The 21,326-nt window shown below is 58.2% G+C and overlaps 9 protein-coding genes across 9 annotated transcripts; all 9 read right to left on the bottom strand.

Annotated features, from left to right (window-relative positions):
* Window positions 1-2,229: 2,229 nt before the first annotated feature.
* Window positions 2,230-3,354, bottom strand: LMJF_03_0900 (putative peter pan protein; the record flags this gene model as incomplete). Its single annotated transcript, XM_003721718.1, has 1 exon — window positions 2,230-3,354. One exon carries the CDS (start codon window positions 3,352-3,354, stop codon window positions 2,230-2,232), a length of 1,125 nt encoding a protein of 374 aa, XP_003721766.1.
* A 1,163-nt stretch (window positions 3,355-4,517) lies between these two features.
* LMJF_03_0910 (putative inorganic pyrophosphatase) lies at window positions 4,518-5,198 on the bottom strand (the record flags this gene model as incomplete). Its single annotated transcript, XM_003721719.1, has 1 exon — window positions 4,518-5,198. The coding sequence occupies one exon, from the start codon at window positions 5,196-5,198 to the stop codon at window positions 4,518-4,520; it is 681 nt and encodes a 226-aa protein (XP_003721767.1).
* An 806-nt stretch (window positions 5,199-6,004) lies between these two features.
* LMJF_03_0920 (conserved hypothetical protein) lies at window positions 6,005-6,661 on the bottom strand (the record flags this gene model as incomplete). The annotated part of the gene is made up of 1 exon (XM_003721720.1): window positions 6,005-6,661. One exon carries the CDS (start codon window positions 6,659-6,661, stop codon window positions 6,005-6,007), a length of 657 nt encoding a protein of 218 aa, XP_003721768.1.
* Window positions 6,662-7,724: 1,063 nt separating this feature from the next.
* LMJF_03_0930 (hypothetical protein) lies at window positions 7,725-9,818 on the bottom strand (the record flags this gene model as incomplete). The annotated part of the gene is made up of 1 exon (XM_003721721.1): window positions 7,725-9,818. The coding sequence occupies one exon, from the start codon at window positions 9,816-9,818 to the stop codon at window positions 7,725-7,727; it is 2,094 nt and encodes a 697-aa protein (XP_003721769.1).
* A 625-nt stretch (window positions 9,819-10,443) lies between these two features.
* LMJF_03_0940 (conserved hypothetical protein) lies at window positions 10,444-11,430 on the bottom strand (the record flags this gene model as incomplete). Its single annotated transcript, XM_003721722.1, has 1 exon — window positions 10,444-11,430. The coding sequence occupies one exon, from the start codon at window positions 11,428-11,430 to the stop codon at window positions 10,444-10,446; it is 987 nt and encodes a 328-aa protein (XP_003721770.1).
* A 1,485-nt stretch (window positions 11,431-12,915) lies between these two features.
* Window positions 12,916-14,823, bottom strand: LMJF_03_0950 (conserved hypothetical protein; the record flags this gene model as incomplete). The annotated part of the gene is made up of 1 exon (XM_003721723.1): window positions 12,916-14,823. One exon carries the CDS (start codon window positions 14,821-14,823, stop codon window positions 12,916-12,918), a length of 1,908 nt encoding a protein of 635 aa, XP_003721771.1.
* A 657-nt stretch (window positions 14,824-15,480) lies between these two features.
* Window positions 15,481-15,795, bottom strand: LMJF_03_0960 (conserved hypothetical protein; the record flags this gene model as incomplete). The annotated part of the gene is made up of 1 exon (XM_003721724.1): window positions 15,481-15,795. One exon carries the CDS (start codon window positions 15,793-15,795, stop codon window positions 15,481-15,483), a length of 315 nt encoding a protein of 104 aa, XP_003721772.1.
* A 541-nt stretch (window positions 15,796-16,336) lies between these two features.
* LMJF_03_0970 (conserved hypothetical protein) lies at window positions 16,337-17,401 on the bottom strand (the record flags this gene model as incomplete). The annotated part of the gene is made up of 1 exon (XM_003721725.1): window positions 16,337-17,401. The coding sequence occupies one exon, from the start codon at window positions 17,399-17,401 to the stop codon at window positions 16,337-16,339; it is 1,065 nt and encodes a 354-aa protein (XP_003721773.1).
* A 682-nt stretch (window positions 17,402-18,083) lies between these two features.
* LMJF_03_0980 (putative elongation initiation factor 2 alpha subunit) lies at window positions 18,084-19,382 on the bottom strand (the record flags this gene model as incomplete). Its single annotated transcript, XM_003721726.1, has 1 exon — window positions 18,084-19,382. The coding sequence occupies one exon, from the start codon at window positions 19,380-19,382 to the stop codon at window positions 18,084-18,086; it is 1,299 nt and encodes a 432-aa protein (XP_003721774.1).
* Between the last annotated feature and the right edge of the window lie 1,944 nt (window positions 19,383-21,326).

Consider the following 21,326-nt stretch of genomic DNA (forward strand, 5'->3'; position numbering starts at 1 on the left):
CCCCTCCTACCAGAAGACCGATGAGCCGATCGTTTGCCGGCAGCCGGCTGACTGTCAGCCCTCCGTCACACGCGGAGGCACACGCCGGCACGGACTCGATTTGATGCTTGAACGATGTCGACTGCCTTTGACGAGCGTGTCGCTGTCTACCGTGATAGCGACAACCTCTGCAGACCTCTCTGCGCTAAGAATACCACCCCGGAGTGGGCGGTGGTGTGTGTGTGTGTGGGGGGGGGGACACGCACACGCACACAGCCGTAGACGTGTGCTTTCTCTCCGTATGTTTGTGAGCGGAGATGTGCCCGCGCCTGGGTGCGTATCAGACTGGGCGTGTACGCTGGCGAATACTTCCGTTTCGTCGCCAGTGGGAGAGAGATGGACGGAGGGGGAGGGGGGGGGGGAGTTGCATCGAGGCCATTGAGCGAGTCCGCACATTCGTCTCCGCAGACCCGACTGCTGGGAGGGGGGGGGCGGTGTCCCTGTGCGCGGTCGTGCCCCGCCTACACCGAGAGGGCCGCAACGGCAGGCATAGAGGGTGGCTCTCTCATACAGGAGCATCGATACACGCATGTGCCTGTTACTTGCGCACCGACGAGAGTGCCGTGATGCCCGTCCTTCCAGCCTCCTGTCGCACGAGGTGAAGACATGAAGGGGGTGGTGTGGGCGAGACTCACCCTGGAGGCACAGACGATGAAACTGACGAGAGAGAAGAGGCCATGATGTCGCTGGGGCCCCCGTTCTCCAAGAGAAAGGAAACTACAGCTTGCGCTGACAGGCAGGAGCAAGACAGCGGTGGCACTGGGCGAAGGATAGAAAACACGATTACCCTGCCCCCGATATCTCGTCGCACAGTCGTGCCCCCGAGAAGAGGCGTGCTGCGATGAGTGGGCGGTGCGCAAAAGAGAAGGACACTCATACATGTCCGCAGGGGCCGGCGCACACTTGCCTGCGCTGGCATGCGAGAACGATGTAAGATGGAGAAGCGAGAGCGAGAGTCCGTCGTCAGCACTCGCACTGTCCAACGTACGCCTTTTACCATCACGTATCCATGCGTGTGTGATGCCACCCGGGCAGCGATGATTACTTTACTGATCAGCGAGTGGCGCCGCCGTGCGAGTTGGTGCACGGAGGAGGAGACACGGAAGAAAGAAAGCGCGCGGGGCGGGCGGGCGGGATAGTGACACGGAGGGAGGGGTGTGGTGAGGGGTGCAGCGAGCCCACTAGCATGCTATATACGTAGCACGGGGGGGGGTCGGGGAGGACATCGGGTCTGGTTGACCATGGCGTGCGCTCCGACGGGATGCATCCATCCCATCTATACGCCAGGGAGAAGGCCGGAGGAGAAGACGTGGTGGGGACGGCGGGGTGCGGAGTGTCATCGTACACTCGAAACAAGCACATGGAAGACACAAGCAGCGAAACGCTGTCGGAGCCATTTGCGACGCCCTACGCGCCCTGCCCGAACCCCTCCGTTAACTTCTCCCTCTTGTGAGCGCTTGCCCATGCCCTGCATGCGTGCGCATCGCTTGGCGAGTCGGCTTAGTAGAGATGCCAGAGAAAAACGAGAAGGGGCTCACACGGACATACACGGAGCTTAATCGGCTTGACTCGCAGGAGCGCGTTACTGGGAAGGTGTGAGAGGGGCGAGAGAACAGAATGAGCCACTGTGCGTGAGCCTGTGTTTCGATGGCAAGGGAAGTGCCCGCACGCGCCGACGTCCACGACGGCGTCCTTCTCTTCCCTTCCTTGCACTTCGCTCTCCTTCTCCTTCATTTCGCTTCCTTATAAGCCGCTAGCACTCCTTCGCTGTTAGCGGGCCTCCACACACATGACTCGCGCGCGTGCGAGTTGCATCGGGGCCATCACCGATGTTAGCTGTATTGGCCCTCACCCCCGACCTCTTCTAGCCCTCACGCTCTTAAGCCCACCTACATCTTTCGAATCGAAGCAGACGGCGAAGTTAGGAGAGAGAGAGAGAGGAGGGCAGAGGCGGCACACAGAGACATGCGTGTGCGTACACGCGTAGGCGGCGCACACGCGCGACATTCGGCAGAGATATGCGCTGCGCCAGCAGGTGAGCAGTCGAAGGGGAGGAGCAGCCACGAGACGCGACGACGATGAAGGCGGCCAAGGCGTTGAGGGGCCGAGGTGCCGCGCTTGGGAAAGAGATGAGGGGGAGAGAGGGGGATGCCGAGCCGTCCCTGATCACTGCCGTGGGCGTCTTCTCACTCACTCTTCGTCTCCAGCGGCGTACCCGTCGCCGTCGCCGTCCCCGTGTGCTACCTCAAACGGGTTCGCCTGCTGCGCCTCGGCGGCTGCCTCGCGACGTTGGTGCTTGCGCTCGAGCTTGTCTTCGCGCTTCTGACGCTTGCGCTGCACGTTCTCATCCTGCAGGGCGCGTCGCTTCGCCTTCTCCGTCTTGCGTGCGCGCACCTTCGACGCGTTCACCTGCACCTCGCGCAGCGTCTTCTTCTCGGTGCGGTGGTAGATGACCTCACCGCCGGCAAAGCCGTTCTCGACCTTGCTCAGCTGCAGCGTCATGCGCGGACCGATCTCCTGCAGCTTCACGCGGCACTGCTCTCGATGCTGGCGGAAGGGCTGCACAAGCGGCACCTCCTCTCCCTCACCGTCCGTGTCTGACCAGGCGTCCTCGCGGTCTAGCACTTCGTCGATGCTCTCCAGCGTACCTAGCTTGGTGGGACGTCGGTTTTCTAAGAGCTTCTTTACTGTCTTGGTGACACCGACGGTGCGCGCGTTGATGTAGTAGTGCCGCACCTCCACCACGTGCTCGACGTGGTCGTAGTGAAAGAGGCAGATGCGCTGGATTTCGCTGCTCTGAATCGTCTGCACGTTGAGCGATGGAAACAGTGCCTTGAACGTGGCCGTCAGCAGCGGCACCTCCGCGCGGTGCGCCAGGTCGGGGTGCGTGAAGTTGTTGAGCACGACGATCGGTGCCACCTCCCATGCGGCCCGGTCGACTGCCACGGGACGGCGCTGCTTGGCGACGATCTCCTTGTGAAGGGTGAAGCTCAACACACGAAACGACAGCGTGGGGCCGTTGAAGAAGCGCATGATGCGCAGCGACGTCCCCTGTGACGGGGCTGTAAACAACTGCAGGTGCGAGGCGCTGAAGGTGGCGGCTACGGCGAGGAAGTCCTTCAGCGACTTGTTCTTGCCGTGCAGCTTCTTGCTGCTCCACGGGAGAAAGACGTTGCGCCACTCGTGCATCAGCGAGCGCACGTGAATGCCGACTTCGCCGCGGTAGATGATGATGGACTTGGGTGTTCTCTTGTCTGCCTCGGTTGTGTCCAGCTTGCCCGGCATCGCCGTCCTGCCTTTCGCTGCCTTGCCCATTTTTGCGGTGATTTCGCCTTTGCCGTTGCGTTCGTTTGAAGTTGTCGATCAAGCCGGCGGGATAGGAGTGTGTGAGGGAGAAGGGGGTCGATGTGCGGGGGACGCAGCCTACAGCGCGCGGGTCGAGAGACTGCGATGGAGAAGGCAAGACCCGTAGCTGATGCGCGTGGGTGCGTGTTTGTACGCGCACCGGGGTGGGCACAGGTACTTGCACACGGGGAGAGAGCTATATGCTTGAAGGAGGGACAGAGAGGGTTGGGGTGGAGGGGGTGGGGACTGCCGCGCCCACAGTGCAGCGCAGTCTTCTACGGCTCACTGCAGCGCGATAGAGAAGAGAAGGGGGGGGGGGGAGGCGCGACGAAACAGGAGATTGTGGTGTTGATGTGTAAATGAAGGGGGGGGGGTAGATAGAGGTATGTGCATATATGCGTGTGCGTTGGAGAAGAGCGCGCAATCCACGCACCAACGCCGACATGGCAACGTCCTTCACAGAAAGAAAACAGCTCTGTGCCTCGCCGCACAGCAGAGTCACCCCGAAAACAGAGGACTCGCAGAAGGACGAGGAAGGAAGCGGCGTTGAAGGCGAGTTCGCCGCCGCAACGATTAAGGCGGTCGGCGCCTCTGCAAGTGTGCGTTCGCCTGTGCGTTGATTCGAGTGCATGTATGTGTGTGTGTGTGTATGCGCAGATGGGTAGGAGAAAGGAGCAGCGATCGATATCTGATGAGTGCACGAAGGAACGACTGGGTAAGGGGAGGGCGAGAGAGAACTGAGGCAGTGACTCCACGCTCCACCTCCCCCATCTCCAACCGTGTCGCGCGCTGACTCGCGTGTTGTTATTTCTTCGCTCACTTTCGTGCCGTGCGCGAGAGGAGAGCGACAACCGAAAAGGGCAAGGCGAAGCGAAAATGGAAAGGGTTCATCCTGGGGTGGGGAGTGGGCGTGGTAGCGAGGCGGGGCGGGGGCGGCTTCTTTCGCCTCCTCCAACGCCCACAGAGTGCGTGCCCCCTCCTCTCGCGGCAGTGGGCAGTCCCCGCTTCTCTACTTCTCGCTCATTTCGCTGTCTTCGTTGAGTGCTTCGCTGCACCTGTGGCACACCACTTATCCAGCACCCACGAACCGTCACCGCACGCACCGAAATGCATGATGATAGGCGATGTGGCGCCTACCGCAGCCAATAGCCCGGGTTGGCGCACTTCCCTTCCATCAAGGCGTTGTACTGCGAGGCGCACTGGGCGACAATGCTAAGCGCCGTCTCGGCATCCTTGATCGCCTTGTTAAAGGCAAACTCGTTCCTCTTCTTGCCGTCCGGCACCTTATAGTTCTCGAACCAGTCGATGATGGTCGCTTGCAACTCCTGCGGCACCTTCGACAGCGTCCCGTAGCCCTCGCCCGCCGTCGCCGACACAGACTCGACGATGATCTTCCAGTCGGTCTCGCCCTCATCAATGAGACCGAGCACACCGAGGATACGCACTGGTCCGTAGGTGCCCACGCGATGCGGCGTGCCGATGTGTACGACGTCGACGGGGTCGCCGTCGCCGCTGCACTTGGTGTTCGGGTCGATGTGCACCGGATCCTCCCAGGTGCGGGGCAGGAATCCGTAGTTGAAAGGCATGTCGCCGTACGAGAAGTACCGCAGCGGATGCCCCTCCTTGCTTTTGAAAATGTCCTGCTTGATGGGGTTGTACGGCTCCTCCTTGCTCAGCTCGAGCTTCGCGCGCGTGCCCTTCGGGATCTCAGTCACACAGGTGAGGACAAGCGGATCGGCAGAAGCGCCAGCGTACAGGGGCAAGCCGTGCCATGCCGACACTATGGTGTCTGTGGCGCCAACTTTGTAAAACATGCGCCACGCCTTGCTGCCAGCGGGGCCCTCCTCCGTGGTGTTGTAGACGGGCAGGGTCACGGCGCTGGCTACCGACTTGCTGCTAAGGGGTCTCAACGCTCGACTCAGCATCTGCGTAAGAGGTCCTGCTCAGTGACGAAGAACGGTACACGCCTATGCCTGTGCGGATGCTGTTGACACTGTGCGGGTGAATGAGTGGCGAGTGGCGAGGGAGAGGGAGGAAAGGGTGTGGGGACAGCAAGTGCTGTGCGCACCTGTCATCGTGCTCGTAGGCTGTGAGGGAGCCCCGCATAGGCAAGTGGCCGTCGACAAACGACAGCGAAGCGCAACCGTGTTTGCCCATATGCGAGGAGTACATACACATATACGTAGGCATATACATATATATATATATACGCACACCTGTAAGCGCGTACACGCGCACATCTGCGACCCGCCTCATCTTGGCTCGGCGGAGTTGCACAGCGCGCACAGCACGCGCACAAAGGCAATAGGGATGAAGGAGAGAGCAAGAGAGACGAGGCGCAGAAAACGCGGCCGCAGCCAACGTACGCGCAACGGGAAGCGCATCAGATGCAGCTGTCCATATCGCGCAAACGTATAAGCGGAACCCCTCAACAGCTTACGATCAGTGGTCCATCGCAGAGCTGGAGAGAAGGAGGTGGCGGGGGGGGGGGAGGAAGCGGGGCTGCTCGGGGCCGGCGTCCGCGTGTGTGAATTAGTACCGTCTTCGCGCTCGGGCTGTCTGGGTTTCTCTCCTCCCTTTGCCCCTTCCATTCCTCTTCTCCACTCCTTCGACAAGCAGCTCAGCCGAGAATGACTCCGATGCAACTGCTGACGCCCTTTGCGATGACACTCACCACCGGGCCGAATATCATGGAAGCGTAGGAGAGTGCAATCTTCAGCGTCTGACGCGCGTAGGGGATGTAGCTCAGCGCGTACCACAAGATGCAGGCCAGCTGAGCGAGTGCGAAGAGCACACACAGCAATTTGGACTGGAGCCACAGCGCGCTTAGCAACGTCATCACAATGGAGATGACATACAGACACGCCGCTTCGAACCGGTTCGCCTCGAACATGCTGCGCAGCTGCTGCGCGCACCCGGCGAGGAACATAGTGGAGCACATGCAGAAGATGTTGCCGCATGTCATGAAGAAGCTGAACTTCTTCGGCCGAAACCACATTGCCATGCCTAGGAGGATGAAGAGGATGCCCATGCCCATCATCATGAAGAACCCGGTGATGCGCTGCGTGTAGGTGAGGTCTGTCATCTCAGAGAGCCCCTCCATGTATCCTTGCTCTGGCGGCATCTCCGTCAGGAGCGCCGTGTCAGGCGGCGGCTCATCGGACACGAGGCTAAGCGCTTTGTACTTGAACTGCGACCAATACTGGTGCAGCGTCTTCTCACCGTCGTCCTGCAGCACGCCGGGGTTGCGCTGGCGCCCCGAGTCGACCATCGTCATGTGCCGCCTCACTTTCGATGCGTGAATTCGACCTCTCTTCCTCGTCAGGGAGAGAGGGGTGGCCGAGTGCTACACAGACAGAGGCTCACAGGCAGGCAGAAGATGGATGGAAGTGACGCAGGGAGGGAGGGAAGAGGCGTGGTGGGTGGAGAGGCGATTCGGCCATCAATGGAACACGTGCGGCTCTTCCTCGACACAGGGGACGGAAAAAGTACAACAACGAATACGGCCAAGTCCACTACGCATTCCGCTCTTCGCCTTTTCGCAGCAGCAGCAGCAGCAGCAGCACTGCTCAGGAAAGTGCTGGGTTATGCCGTCACGCACGGATGAACGGCGTGCACGTGATCACACCGCGCGTTGTGTGGAGAGAGGGGGGGGTGGAGGGGGAGTAGGACACGGAAGATTAGATGAGTGACCCGCTCGATGACGTTGCTGTCCGTGGCAGTGATGAAGACTAAGGCCGTTTCGACACACCCATCAGCAGCGGTAGTGCACAGACATGTACTGACACGTGCACACACGCATGCGGGTCACGACAAAGGAAGGAGATGGACGGGGGCAGAGTGGAGTGAGGAACGAGCGGCATTCGGCAAAAGGCGGGGGCGACAAGGAAGCAGAACGTCACGGAAGGGGGAGAAGCGGGCGGATAAAGGGTTGGATGGAAGGGGGAGGGCGCATCTGCCCTTGCGAGAGAGAGCAGCAGCATCAGCACCGTACCAGCTATCCTAGCGACAATGGAGAATCTGTCTTGAGAAATGTACTTTCGTTAAGAAGCGGGGGAGGAGGCACTGTGCCCTGCGATACCACTCGTGTGTGTGTGTATGTGTGCCACCCGCACGCCCCGCCACGCCATCAAGGATGCAAGAGAGAAGAGGCCCAACGAAAGAGGCCGAGGGGGGAGGGGAGGGTGTGTCGCACATGAGAGGGACGGCGAGACACGTCACTCATACCGGTAGGGCGAATCACATGAAGGCGGAAGAAAGAGAAACGGAGGCGCCGAGGATATGCTTTACGAGGGGTGGGCGAAGAGGGAGAGCAGAAGGGAAGGGGGGGGGCGGGCGCGTCAGTGCGAGCGGTCGTACTCTACGACTCCGCCGACGATCGTGTAGGCGACATGCGGTTCCCGGTGGCGCGGCCACCACCGTGCGTTCGCGCCCTCCACGCCTGCCATCTGCTCCATCTCCGCGTCGTCCAGCCAGTCCGCCGTCCACACTGTGATGTCAGCGTACTTGCCCACTTCTAGTGTGCCGAGGTAGTTCTCCATGAACATGCCGTGCGCGCCCTCGTACGTGTACGTGCGCAGCGCCGCATCCATGGAGATGCACTCGGCGGGATTCCAAGTGTCGTGGTAGCGCCGCAGTGCAGTTGCTGCGCAGGCGGCTGTGTTGTCGGCCGACGGCTGCGCCTGCTGTTGGCTCCTGTACTGCGCCTCCTCCGCCGCCAGCGCCGTCATCACGTCCGGCACGCGTGTTACCGCGCCACGCAGCCCGTCGTTCACGTCCGCCGGCGCCACCGGCCAGTCGGAGCCCAGGTCCACGCGGATTTTCGCCGCCAGCAGCGTCCCCCACATGTACGACGTGTCCTTGCGGCGCTGGCCCAGGAGCGTGTCCACGTAGTCGCCATCGAACAGAAGGTGACAGGGCTGCATGGACGCGATGATGCCGTACTGCGCCATGCGCTTCACCTCCTTCGTCATGCTGGACATGTGCTGGCAGTGCTCCACGCGCGAGCGCGGGTCGGCGCGGAAGCGCGCTACCGCTGCCACAACTCCCGCCTCCGCCCCGCGCTCACGCAGCCAATCCGCCGACGCGCACAACGCGCGGTTGACTGTTGCTACAGCGCGATCGCCAATCGCGTGCACCACGCACTGCAAGTCGTGCGAGTGCGCAACTCGGATCGCGCATTGCAGCTCCAGACGCGACATCGTCAGCAGTCCGCACTGGCACTGCTTCCCCGATCGCTCTTTCAGGAGCGCACTGATCGCCGCGTCATCTAGATCGCTGTCGATGTCACCCTCCGTCGTCACGTTGTAGCCATAGGGCCGGTTCATCGCCGCTGTGCGCGAGCTCAACGAGCCGTCCGCGAACAGTTTCACTGCGCCTAGCAGCAGGTAGCCGCCGCCGGCCGCCGGCGGCGTCATGGTAAAGCGGTAAGGCAGCGTAAAGTCGTCGCTGCGGCCCGACTGCGCCGCGTCCGTCGCCATCACGCGGTAGAACTTGTCCATGAGGCGCTCCACGTCACTCAGCGGCACGCCGTACCGCACGCGCAGCCGCATCGCGCCCTCACGCTCCATCTGCGCGAGGAAGTTGATCTCGCTCACGTTGTCCATGTACGTGGTGGACATCATGGAGAAGACGGAGGTGAAACCGAGAGAGAGAAGGTGTTCAGTAGCGGCCTCGAGCGCACGGCGTTGGTTGGCGGGCGTGTCAGCGGCAGGCGCGTACCGCTTCGCCAGCTGGATGGCGTTGTCGCGGAGGACACCGCTCGGTTGACCGTTCTCATTCAGCTCGATAACGCCACCCTCGACGGAGGTGATTAACGGCTCACCATCTTCGGCACCAGGGATGATGTGGCAGCTGCGCAGCGCGGCGGTATTCATAACAGCGGAGTGGATGTCCTTACTGTACATGACCAGGTGGATCTTCGTGCTCACCTCATCCAGCCACTCGCGCGTCGGCGAGCAGCCCAGCACCGCCTCGCTCCAGCCGACGCCGTACACCCAACCGCCCTCCTCACGGTTGTAGCGGTGCTCCACGAAGTCGCGAACGATTGCTGTGAACTGTGTCCTGCTCGTCGCAAAGCCCAGCTGAGGGGCGAGCAACATGCGGCCGCCGTCAAGGAAGTGCACATGGGAGTCGATGAAGCCTGGGTACACAGCGTGGCGGTGCTCACAGTCGATGACGCGGTGCGACACCGTGCGCGGGCGGCCACCCTCCACCGGCTGAGGGGCTGCTGCTGCCGCATCGACAGGCTGCGCAGCCACTAGCGCGCCATAGCGCTGTTGCACCTCTGCGGTGCTACCGATGAAGCTGATGCGGCCGCCCTCCACCAGCAGCGCGTCGACCTCCGGCGGATACGACGATGACACGGCTGGCTGCAGAACCGAAGCGCCACGCCACACACGCCGCGCGTTGACGACGGCTAGTACAGAGGTCATGGCGCTGCTGCCCTGTGCATAGGGTGGAGGGTGTGTGTGGGGGGGGGGAGGTGAGGAGGAGAATGTGAGGCACAGTGGAGAAACGAGTGCTTGACGGTGACCCACAAAAAATGCGTGCGAGTGTGACGCGCCGGTGATCGAATAACAGTGGCGGGCAGCGAGCGTGCAAGCCAGAAGCATCGATGGGAGAAGGGGGAGGGAGGGAGATGGCGCCAGGCGGATGTGCGGTGCGGGAGCAGCGAGACAATGAAAGCAACACGGAAACTTGATGTCCAGTTAGTGTAGTGCAAACGTGGAGACGAGCGCGCGTCCTCGCCAGAGTTCAGGGGCGCACAGCGAGTGGAGGGGGAAGCGCTAAAGAGAGACAGCTCCCCCACGCACGCACCCACTGATGCGCAGCGAGTGCAAAAGCTGACGAGGAGGTTATTGGCGCAGCGGTGCTGCTGCAGTCGGTTGTGTAAGGACATAGGCAGAGGAAGAGAGGCGAAAGCGGGTGAGAGGGGAGAAGGCAGACGGCAGAGCCTTTACTTACCCTCCTCCCTCCCCCCCAAAAAAAAATGGGCGCCACACACACACATAGGCGCAAGCACAGGCAAAGACGAGCACCCCTTACCTTGAGCACGACTCAGATCATTCGATAAGTGTAGCGCCACGGCTGAGGACCTTTACGGAGTCCGTCCTGCGAAGGCAGCTCGCGCATCATGTACTTCCCAAGCGATACCACTGCCGCGTTTGCCTCATGTCCGCCTTGCACCCCTCCACCTTGATGGTTGCCACCCGACCGCAGCTCATCCGTGCGCAGGCGTCGCACAAAGCGCATGTAGTTTACCTTGCCACCAAAGGCACGCAGGTAGCAGCAGTTCTTCACCATCAAGGAGAGCGGAACCCCGTCGCAGCCGTCCCGTAAGCTGAAGTGCGGTTCTTCTTTGCGGAGAACCGTCATGAACTCGTGCAGCTTGAGCGCCACTTCATCATAGTACACCGCGCTAGAGTCGTCCGCACCCTTGTCAGAGGCGGCTTTGGCGTCAGAGTAGCTGCGCTGCGCAGATCGGCGCGTGCCTGATGCGAAGGAGGCGGCGGATATCACGTTGTTGTTCATGGCCACCTCCACCGGCAGCGGCAGACCGTAGCGGAGCAGTGCGCGGTGCACAAGAGCATCAAAGCGCTCCTGCACAGCGCTGTTGCCGGTGTCCGCATTCACAGCGTCATAGTGCGATGACGAGGTGGGCTGTGCGGACCCGGTGACGGAGTGCGCCCCATCCTCTGCCCCCTGCTGCCGCCGCCGCAGCTCTTCGGCCTCGTCCTTCCATTTGCGCAGCGGATCAGCGGCCCGCCAGTTCGCTTCCTCTTGCGCTAGCGCGTCTGCCTGCGCCGCTGTCCACGACTCGGTCGAGTTCAGCGGGTTGGTGAGCCCACTGCGCCGCGCGCGCTGCTGTGCAGTTCGTGTGCGCCCCGGCCCTTGCCGTTTCTGCAGTTTCTCCAGAAGCCGAGTGGACTCCAGCACCGTCTCACGCGAGCGTTGCCGGCCGCCGCGGCGAGCGCTGTTGGCGACCGTGGCAAGCCGTCGTGCTGCTCGTCTCCCCAGAACAGGACACAGCAGTCCCTTGAACATGCAGCGCCTAGTGGGCTGAAGGAGAGCAAGAGTAGCGTGTGAACTTTGACGCGACGGCGTCGGTGTAATTGTTGATGTTGTGCCTGTCTTACGCTACGGGTCACAGCACGCGCGGAATTCAGTCACGCGCGCCAGCTGTTGCTTGCAGGGGCGGTGCAAGTGCGACTACCGCTATGTAGCAGCTGCAGCCTTTCAGGTAGTGAGTTGGTGGATGCAGAAAGGAGCGCTGATAGCTGAATGCAGGCGGTAGCCGAGGAAGAAGGGGAACATAGCAACGGATGTAGGGGTAGCATGCTCAAACGCACATGCAGCAGTGCTCGCTGTCGAAAAGAGGAAGAGGAGTGAGGAGTACGAGAGTGCACGCCTCGGGGTACTTCGTCAAGCTCCCATACACACGAAGGCAGCACATATACGGCGACACCACCCTTTCATCTCGCTGTCTCTGGTTTTGAAGGATGGCGCGCATTTTCAGTGCTTTATGTATCGTCCACTCGATGCGCGTCCACTCGTGAGCAGAGCCCAGAGACAAGAAGAGGACGGAGCACGAGAGAGAGAGAGACCGTGTGCAAGGTGCACCCCCAGTGAGTGTGCGCATGCTTCACGCTGAAAGGCAAGACTGGCCACGCCGCCACTTCAGCCAGCCGCTTCTCTCCCTCTTATCGCCTCAATGTCCGTCGCTTCGCTCAACAAGGAGTGCAAGCGTCCGCCTGTCTCCGTCATGCTTTCGCTAGACATCATGTGCGCTGTCTTGTGTCCCTTTCCTTTGCTTTGCTGGTGCCCATTTCTGCGCGACCTGGCGTCGTCCGACACCGGCGCACCGACACAGATCCGCACCCCTCATGCCCGCTGAGGCGACCAGTTATCTGTACGTGTCCCCGTGCTCTCCGCCTCGCTCTTTCTCTCGATCCGCCTACCCCTCGACTGCTGAAGCGTAGACACGCTCTCCGTGGATGTGTACCGTCTTGAGAGCGATGCATTGGCAACACGGCAGTCAAAAGAGAGAGTTGGTGTAGTGGCGGCGGCAGATGACGAGAGAGAGAGAGAGAGTGGAGAGCAATGACAGGAGAAGCACCGCCTCACAGCTGCACACAATCTTACACAGACGTGCACGCAACACAAGACATAAGAAAACGGAAAGAGCAGTTTCGCGACATGCGCACAAGAGAAGAAGAACAAGCACACTCGCGAAATCCAATGAAGAAACAATATCAAAAGAAGACAGCACACAGACACACACACACACACACGCAGGAAAAGCAACAAAGGGAGAGACGGGAAAAGGGTACAGAATCAGGGAAAGAGGCGTCGGCTGCGCGCACGTGAACCGCCACCTTCTGCGCCTGTGTAAGACCAACAGTGTCTATGTAGTACGCACGCACCGCATCATTGCCCACACGCACACAAGCACGCTTCCTAGAGAGGGGAGGGAAGCGGAAGAGGGTAATACAGTGTACTGGCGGGGCCGCCTTTTTCTCAAATGTGCCTTCACGCGCGGCGCTCGAGAAGGGGGATGTGTTCCCCTGGCGTTCCGGCGTATGATCGTGCATCAAAGGCGCTTTGAGCAGCGGGAGAGCAGCAGGCGCCCCGGTGTCGAAAGTACCCCCACGCCGCAGCTGCTGCAGAGGCGAGGAGGAACACAAACAGCAGGCTATACGCGTGTGACCGGTGCGGCCAGGCTGAGAGGAACGCGCCGGTCTGCGACTGCTCGTATTGCTGCACGGCCTTGCCCTCCTTGCTCCGTGGGGAGTAGACGAGATAGGACATCATCATGCCGCGGTCCTCGTGTTGGAGGGCATGACAGTGGTACACCACCTCGCCAACGTACGTTGCCGCCTTCCAGCGGATGGTGGTGACGCCGTCCAAGATCGGAATTGTGTCACGAAACTCGCCGCTGTGTACGCCGTACATGGCCATGGTCTCGTTTTCGTGATTGCCCCCGGGGCGGGGCTCGAAGGAGAGAAACTGGAAGTGGTTGACGTGAAAGTGAAGGGGATGCGGCCGCTTGTCGGTCGGGTCACCGTACACGCGCGCTGTCACAACGGCCTGCAGCGGCACCGTGAAGCCGTGATAGCCCTCGATACGCCTGCCGATCTCGCCTTGGAAGAACTCATAGTGGCACGTCGACGAATTCTGCAGCGACTGGCAGTTCGGCCCCTGGCCGAGGACATAGTACGGTTCTGTGATGGGCAGATCCCGCTGCGAGAACGAGATCTCGCGGTAGAAAGTGTTCTGACCTTTGAGCTGCAAGTAGCCAGGGGAGAACTTGGGCATGGTCACGGGGAAGGCTACAGCACGACCACCCTTCTGGCGCCTCCCTCTCGACTTCAAGTAGAAGATGGCGTCTGAGGGGTCGCCAGTGTGGGACACCGGATACGTCCCCTCCGCGTCGCACACCACGACCAGACTGCGTCGCGTTGCCGTCGTGAAGTACAGCCAGCCCTCCACCACCTCGACAGTGCGGCGCAGCTGCGCGCCATCGATGGCTGTCATGTGGAAGGCGCACTGCTTGGGGAGCGACATGTTTATGTAGCACGAGCCTGCCGCGAACCCGATGCGCAGCAGCATCGGATGGCCACGCTTGACCCTCACGGTCGGGCGATGCTGGCCGTTCACGAGAAACAGCTCGGCCGGCATCTCATACTCATTGCCCTCGCGGTCCACAATACGCGGATCGAACGGGAGGAGGGAGCCCATCGCGGCGTCGAGACTTGACATCGGCATCCCGTCGCACCTTTCCGAGCGGTTAAGGCGATACAGGTGCACCATGAGAATCTGCGAGTCCCAGCCATGAAAGGGGTGCCTTGGGGTCTTCGTAAAGTCGCCTTCCCCCACATCGATGGCCCCGAACATCCCACCCATCACGTGATAGTAGACGGCACCGTGAGAGTGCGCATGGTACCAGTGAAGGCCTGGCTCGTGATCGCGCGGAACATTAATCTTGTACACCAGTGTCTCGCCTGGGAGTGCAACTTTGAAAGGATTGTCCATTTTAGGATCGCTGTGCATGCCGTGGAAGTGCACGTTCGTGATGTTAGGACCGTGGAGCGTGTTCATCCCACTTGTCATGTTGACCATCCCTTCCTTTCCCAGGTCGTTCACTAGCGTCAAGACAATTCTACCGCCAGGGTTGACCTTCAGCGTGGGGCCGGGAAGCATCGGTCCGCTGTTACCCACTTCATAAAAGCGTCCTGTGTACTCGAAGAAGACCCCTTTCCCATCGATCCACTCGAGCGGGATGGAGACCCGTCCGGTGCGCAAGTAGAGTGTGACCTTCGTGTCGCTTCTGCCTCTGGGAAGTATGACGGGTGAAGGGGCAGCATCAGCAGCATTACCCGCTGCTGTGTGCAGGCACACAACAATGGTCAGCAGCAGCAACGCGAGCGGTGCACGCATGGCTCCTAGCTAAAGTGCCCGTGTTTGAGCAACTAACACACGTACAGATACGCTCTACAAAGGCAAGTAAAAAGGAAGCAATGAGAGGGTTGTAAGACCAGTACAGGAAGCAAGCGCATTCAATTGACATAGCACAGGCGACGACAACCGCGGGGAGGAGCAGGATGCACGGCAGCACGAAGCCGACCTTCAACGGCGATGCCATCCGCTACCTCTTGAAGCAGAGAATACTCATACAAAGCACTCGCCCACCACGCACACAGGCATGCGTGCGATCAGAATGCAGCACACAGCGGCACACATGAGTCTTACCCTGAGCCATCTTGCAAAACTACCGCTGCTGCTCTGAGTGGTTCCGCACAGCAACGCGCTTCTTGCTCTCCTTCTCTCTGTGCGCTCCTGTTCTTTTTCTCTGTTATTTTTTTTTCTGGCTTTTTGCACTACGCACGACAGGTGTAAACTATTTCCTACTTAGCTCCTAAATGAAGAGGGACGAGAACAAAACGAGGTAGGCGCGACCCGCCCTACATGAGACTGTTTGTTACTACCAAGCTTACAGCAGCGGCTGGCAGAAAACAAAAATGAAAGCGACGGCAGAACAGCTGTCAAACAGGTGACCCGTTGCAGTCACGTATCGGTTCCACACATTCGCGCTCCTCAAACAATCGCGCGCAGGCGCTCCAGCTGCTCCTTGGAACAGCCAGTCCACTTCGGGTCGGTAATGTCCACATCGTTGCTGTTGATCAGTTGCTTGTACCGAATCTCGTTGCGACGCGCAATGGGGTCACGCCAATACGGGTAGCCTGCCCACCAGCCGTTCTTCCGCTCCGTCTCCTCAGAGCAGTAGCTTGCGTGCTTGAACAGAAACACCATGGATAGCAGACCAACGACTGCCATCATGTTGTACTCCTGCGTGAACAGCTTCAGCTGCAGCACAGGGATGCGATCGCACTTCCAGCGGGTGTAGACCATCTTGGGACTCGTTGCGTTAGCACCTGGCTGAAACACAGACAAAGCGAAAGGGGACCGTGTCTGTTCCTGTTGCCATGCACGAGGAGGCAAATCACCATCATGCCATGCAAAGTTTCAGATGCGCCAAGACAAGAGAGAAAGAGTCAGCGGAATCCAAAGAGGAGAAACAAAGTGAAAGGTCAAGAAGTGCCTTGAAAAGAGTCTGCACTCACTCAGTTGCGAGTCGCACTAGCTGAGATTTGTCAGAGGAAACAGTGCTGCAAGTTTTCCAGCTGCCTTCACATGCAGCGCGGTGCAGCATTGTTTTGTCAAACACGGCGACTCAACACAAGTCATACCACCAAAGTGTCGTCCACTTGAACCGATCGCGTTTGTTTTTTGTGTCATCCAGTGCACGCGTACACCACAGTGAGGCTGCTGAACGCAGAACAGAAAAAAACACCCAACCACACACATGGCGAGAGAAAGCAATGAACATCAAACAAGTGCAAATGCACCCTATCTACATTATTACCCGTACCGCAGCAGCAACAGCGTTCTCTCAATCGGCCCAGGCCATTCCGTCCACGGGAACTTCGGAGCAAACCTGCAGCGCACTCGTCGGGGCCCAGATGCCTCGTCTAAAGGCACCCGTCTGCGCCATTTGGATGCTGGGATAGTGCAGGGACGCAGCATCGTCGAGAGGTCTGTTCTTCTTGTCGAACTTTCCTTCATAATAGGACCCTCCTTGCAGAATCCACTGCCCTTGCACAAAGTTACCGCGGACCCACTCTCCACGGTACTCGCTCCCCTCCGCAAAGTGGTAAGTTCCATAGCCATCCTTGGCGCCAGCCTTCCAGTTACCCGAGTACACGTCGCCATTAAGGTAGTAGTAAACACCTTGTCCGTGTCGTTTGTTTTCCAGAAACTCCCCTTGGTAGAGAGTGCCGTCCTTGTTTTTCATGACTCCGCGGCCAGTTCGCTTTCCACGCACATAGTCACCATGGTAACACGGTCGTTGTCCATACTGCATGATGCCCTCTACGACGTGACGGCCAAGCTGGAGTTTGGTAGCGATTTCTGTTACCATCGCTTTGGCATCCTTTCCCGCACTTGTCAGCAGCTCCACTTCCTTCGAAACGACCCGGTCAGCCTCGCTGCGCCCTTTGCTCACAAAAATGTACTGGCCCCTCCCGTGCTTTTTTCCCTCAAAAAACTCCCCTTCATACGTGTCACCCGACGCATACGTCGCTTTGCCGCAGCCAGACCTCTGCTGGAACTCATCACGTGGACCTGCGTATATTCCTAACGTGCACACAGACTTTACAAAGTTGCGATCAAAGACAGCTCCACTTTCCTCCGACCTTTGGCAGAAATCATCGATCCACGCTTCGACATCTGTCTCCGGCTCACCGCCCTCGGCGAGGAACGCGGCAGCGTACGCATTCCAAACATACAGTTCGGCTTTCTTGAAGCCTGTTACTGCGTCGATCTCATCGATGTTGACCTGCTGCACCTTGCCTTCTCCGTCTGATGGCATTGTCGTGCGTCGTGGGTATCGGTTAAAGGTAACGTCACTCTGAGCCAGATGCCACCTTGCCCGGAAAAGAAAACGGCGAAAGCCCATAAAGTGCAGAGTGGACAAAACAAACGAAAAACAAGGATGAGCCACAGCGGGAGAGAGAGAAAAAAAGGGGAGAGAAATCGGAACCAAGTGCACCTTTTTTCGCGGAAAGCGAAGCAGGCAGACCCATCCACCATGGTAACATGCAGAATCGTCACCAATACACACAAATAGAGCAAAAGAGGAGCACAGTGTACTAACCACTTTCATCTCATGCACAGTCTACCCACCACCGCTTTTGGCAGCCTGATGTCGACGCTAAGCTACGCGTCGCGAAAAGCGCAGTAGAATCTGTCGCTGCGGCATCGACTGCCACCCAAGTTTTTCAATCCCGCCGTCAGCTTCTCTTTTTTTTCGTCTTTTATTTTCATGATTTGATAGCCTTGTCGGCATTTAACTTCACAGTTGGCGACACACACACACACACACACACACACACACACACACACACATATACACACACAGACAAATAAAAGAAGTCATGCATCGCACTCAGGGCTATTGCTTACCAACCAACAAACAATAAAAACCAACAAATTACCCCCATGAGGGACCCCCCAAAAAAAAAAATTCCGTCTATATTTGTTGTTTTTCTCATTTCCTTATTAAACCTTACTTATTTTTAGAACAGTTTCTCTTTGCCATCCATTTCTTTTTCGCATACCTATTTTCCTTCAGCTCTGTATTAGTCCGCATCCTCATCATCATCGTCTTCCCCATCAAAGCCCTTCTTGCCCTCGTCTGCGTCGCCGTGAGGCTGCGGAGGCGACACCACCTTCAGCTGGCCACCGCGCTTCTTGATTTCCGCCGTCATTGCCTCTATTGCCTCCTTCATTCGCTGAATACCCTCTTCCTTCATATCCGTGCGCGCGCGGATGCCGTACTTGGGGGGTCCGATGATGTTGACGGAGAGGTGGATCTGAGGATCGCTGCCTTCGCCGTAGCTGCGGCCCAGAATGAGGACGTCGCGGATCGCCTCCACACCATCACACGCGAAGCACGTGATCTCGACTTCCGCGAACAGCGTCAACACCTTCAGCCGCATCGCGTTCTTCAGCGTCAGCATCAGGCAATCCGATATAGCCTTTTCAAGCTTCAGCGGACCAAGAATACGCTCCACATCTTCCGTCTGGTTCAGTTCGTAAAGCCACGTCCACGCGTGTTTGCCCGGTTCCCGCTGGTAGAGCGGATAGGCGATCATTTCCATCGCATCCATAGCGGGGATATCACACAGCTCAGCGACATGGCAAACAATGGAGCGAACTTCGTTACCCTGGCGGAAGTGCGCTTCGCACGCCTTTGCTTCGTTGGGCGTTACCAGCTTCTTTGACAAGTCAATGTAACCCTTGTCCTTGTCGATACGGATCACCTGCGCGGGCTCAGTGCGGCCTACCTTGATTAGCTTTCCCATCGAGCGCACACGGCGTCTAGTCACCTCCGTGTACGGAATAATGCCTTCCCGCTTGCCGTACTCGAGCAGCTGCACTACCGCGGAGGTGTCATTCACCTGGGTGATTTTTACCCACACGACGTCGTTGATCTTCGGCATCGTTTCAACGTAGAACGGAATGTCCTTGCCATCCCATGAGGTAATGCCCAGGCACCCACAGACAAACTTCTGCTGGCGCTTGTTCAGGTCACGCATCCACTCTGGACGCTCGTTATTGCTACCCTTCGTCTCACCCTCCACAACCTGCGCGGAGAGAATTGTGGCCTTCTCAAGAAGCACCAGCAAGTGGTCCAGCGTTCTGCAGTCAACTGGAACCGGGAACGGCTCCGCTAATAGGAGCTTTCGCCGCGCCAAGCTCTGATTGAGGCGGAAGTACTCTTTTGGAACGGCATAGTAGACATTGTCCGTCGTTCGGCAGCAGCACTTCGTTTTGTAGTCCACAGTTTCGGGACTATCGGTGACACAGTAAGAAGCCATGCTTTCGTTGTTGCAAAATATAATTCTTTCGAGGGGGCGGCACAGGGATACCCACATCACATACAAAAAGTATCGAAACAAAAGAGCAGAGAGTAGCGGGAGACAGAGAGAGTTGGCAAGGAGAGCCGAGCATATTATAGAAGAGCAGAGCAGAAGCGACACACCATTAATTCAAACGCTGAGGCACCGATGTACATCATAAAGCAGCGTAATGGCTGTTTCCCAGTAGCGGAAGAAAAAGAGATGAGCTCACAAGGAGTTCGCTGCGTGAAAAGACGACTTGAACAGTTGAAATTGGCTGTGTAGACTTGCTCACCGCACCGTGGCACGAACAATAAACGTACATCGCATTGGCCTTCCACTTCACAGGCTCCTCTGCGCTTCTTCACGCAGCACACACAACCCAAAACCGTATATCCTTTTGCTCAGCAGAATGAGGTGCTGCATCTTTTTATAAGAGATGCTGTTCATCTGATTTCGCATCGAGCAGCTAGCTGCTTTTAGTCACCCGCACAACCAGTTACCGCTAATTGTGAAGTGCCTGTAAGCGCAGAGTAAAACGCAGCAAAACTGCGCAATAATGCAGCACATGCAACCGCAACTCTATTGAAAATTACAGCAATCAGAGACGAAACCTTCCCGTTGCCACCACCTCGCTGCCGTGCCTGGCAGCAACATAGACTCGAAACCCCCCATATCTGGCCGTCGACAAAGACATCAAATTTCCCTACTGCTCCTTTTGTCTCAAGACGACCGGCCGGGAATACCTGGGCAGGGGGGGGCACGACCCCCAATAGCACATGTGGCTGATACTGCCATCTTCTTTCTCAGTCGATGCGCAACGCTTGCGCACGCGTCGCTTCAACTCAGCTTCCCTGAGAGAAAAGTGACCCCTCGTCTGCTGAGCGGAAGCTTGTCGTCGCAGTTTGTTCTCCTGCACCGCAGCATCACCAAGAGGCCCGCCGGATATTTCACACTTTCCGCAGCCTCGCCTCCTATGGCATCCATGTCAGCAGTGGACTAAATAATTTATCAGCGGCGGGGGTGCGGCTATCCGTGGAGTGGCGGTCATATACAGACAACAACCGTAGTTTTACCGACCCCCGGCTCTTCTCTGCGATGGACGCCGCAGAAAGGAGACACGACGCTGTGGCTCGTTACCGTGGCTGAGACAACGGCGGACAGCTAGCACAGACACCGCTAATCCGGAGGGGGTGATGGCAGCAAATCCCACCAGCAAAAAACACAATGCCCCTGCTGAACCAACGAAGTTCCCGAGGGGGAAAACCGTAACAAAAAAAGATCAAAAAACTCAAACAGTGCCGCACAACAAACAATAACCAAACACCACAATAAAAAAGCAGACCGTGCTGCCAGAGGACACGCGCTAACACCTGAATCCGCTGTACGTCCTTGCGCCAATAGAATGTGCAGCCCCACCTTCGTGTGAGCGAGTGCACTTTCGCACGTTAACCCATAGGAGTGCGCTGGGCTACTAGTGTAAGGAAACTGTTAGGGTTAGGGTTAGGGTTAGGGTTAGGGTTAGGGTTAGGGTTAGGGTTAGGGTTAGGGTTAGGGTTAGGGTTAGGGTTAAGGTTAGGGTTAGGGTTAGGGTTAGGGTTAGGGTTAGGGTTAGGGTTAGGGTTAGGGTTAGGGTTAGGGTTAGGGTTAGGGTTAGGGTTAGGGTTAGGGTTAGGGTTAGGGTTAGGGTTAGGGTTAGGGTTAGGGTTAGGGTTAGGGTTAGGGTTAGGGTTAGGGTTAGGGTTAGGGTTAGGGTTAGGGTTAGGGTTAGGGTTAGGGTTAGGGTTAGGGTTAGGGTTAGGGTTAGGGTTAGGGTTAGGGTTAGGGTTAGGGTTAGGGTTAGGGTTAGGGTTAGGGTTAGGGTTAGGGTTAGGGTTAGGGTTAGGGTTAGGGTTAGGGTTAGGGTTAGGGTTAGGGTTAGGGTTAGGGTTAGGGTTAGGGTTAGGGTTAGGGTTAGGGTTAGGGTTAGGGTTAGGGTTA

Source organism: Leishmania major, chromosome 3 (assembly GCF_000002725.2).
Source record: "Leishmania major strain Friedlin complete genome, chromosome 3".
NCBI classification, from domain to species: domain Eukaryota; phylum Euglenozoa; class Kinetoplastea; order Trypanosomatida; family Trypanosomatidae; genus Leishmania; species Leishmania major.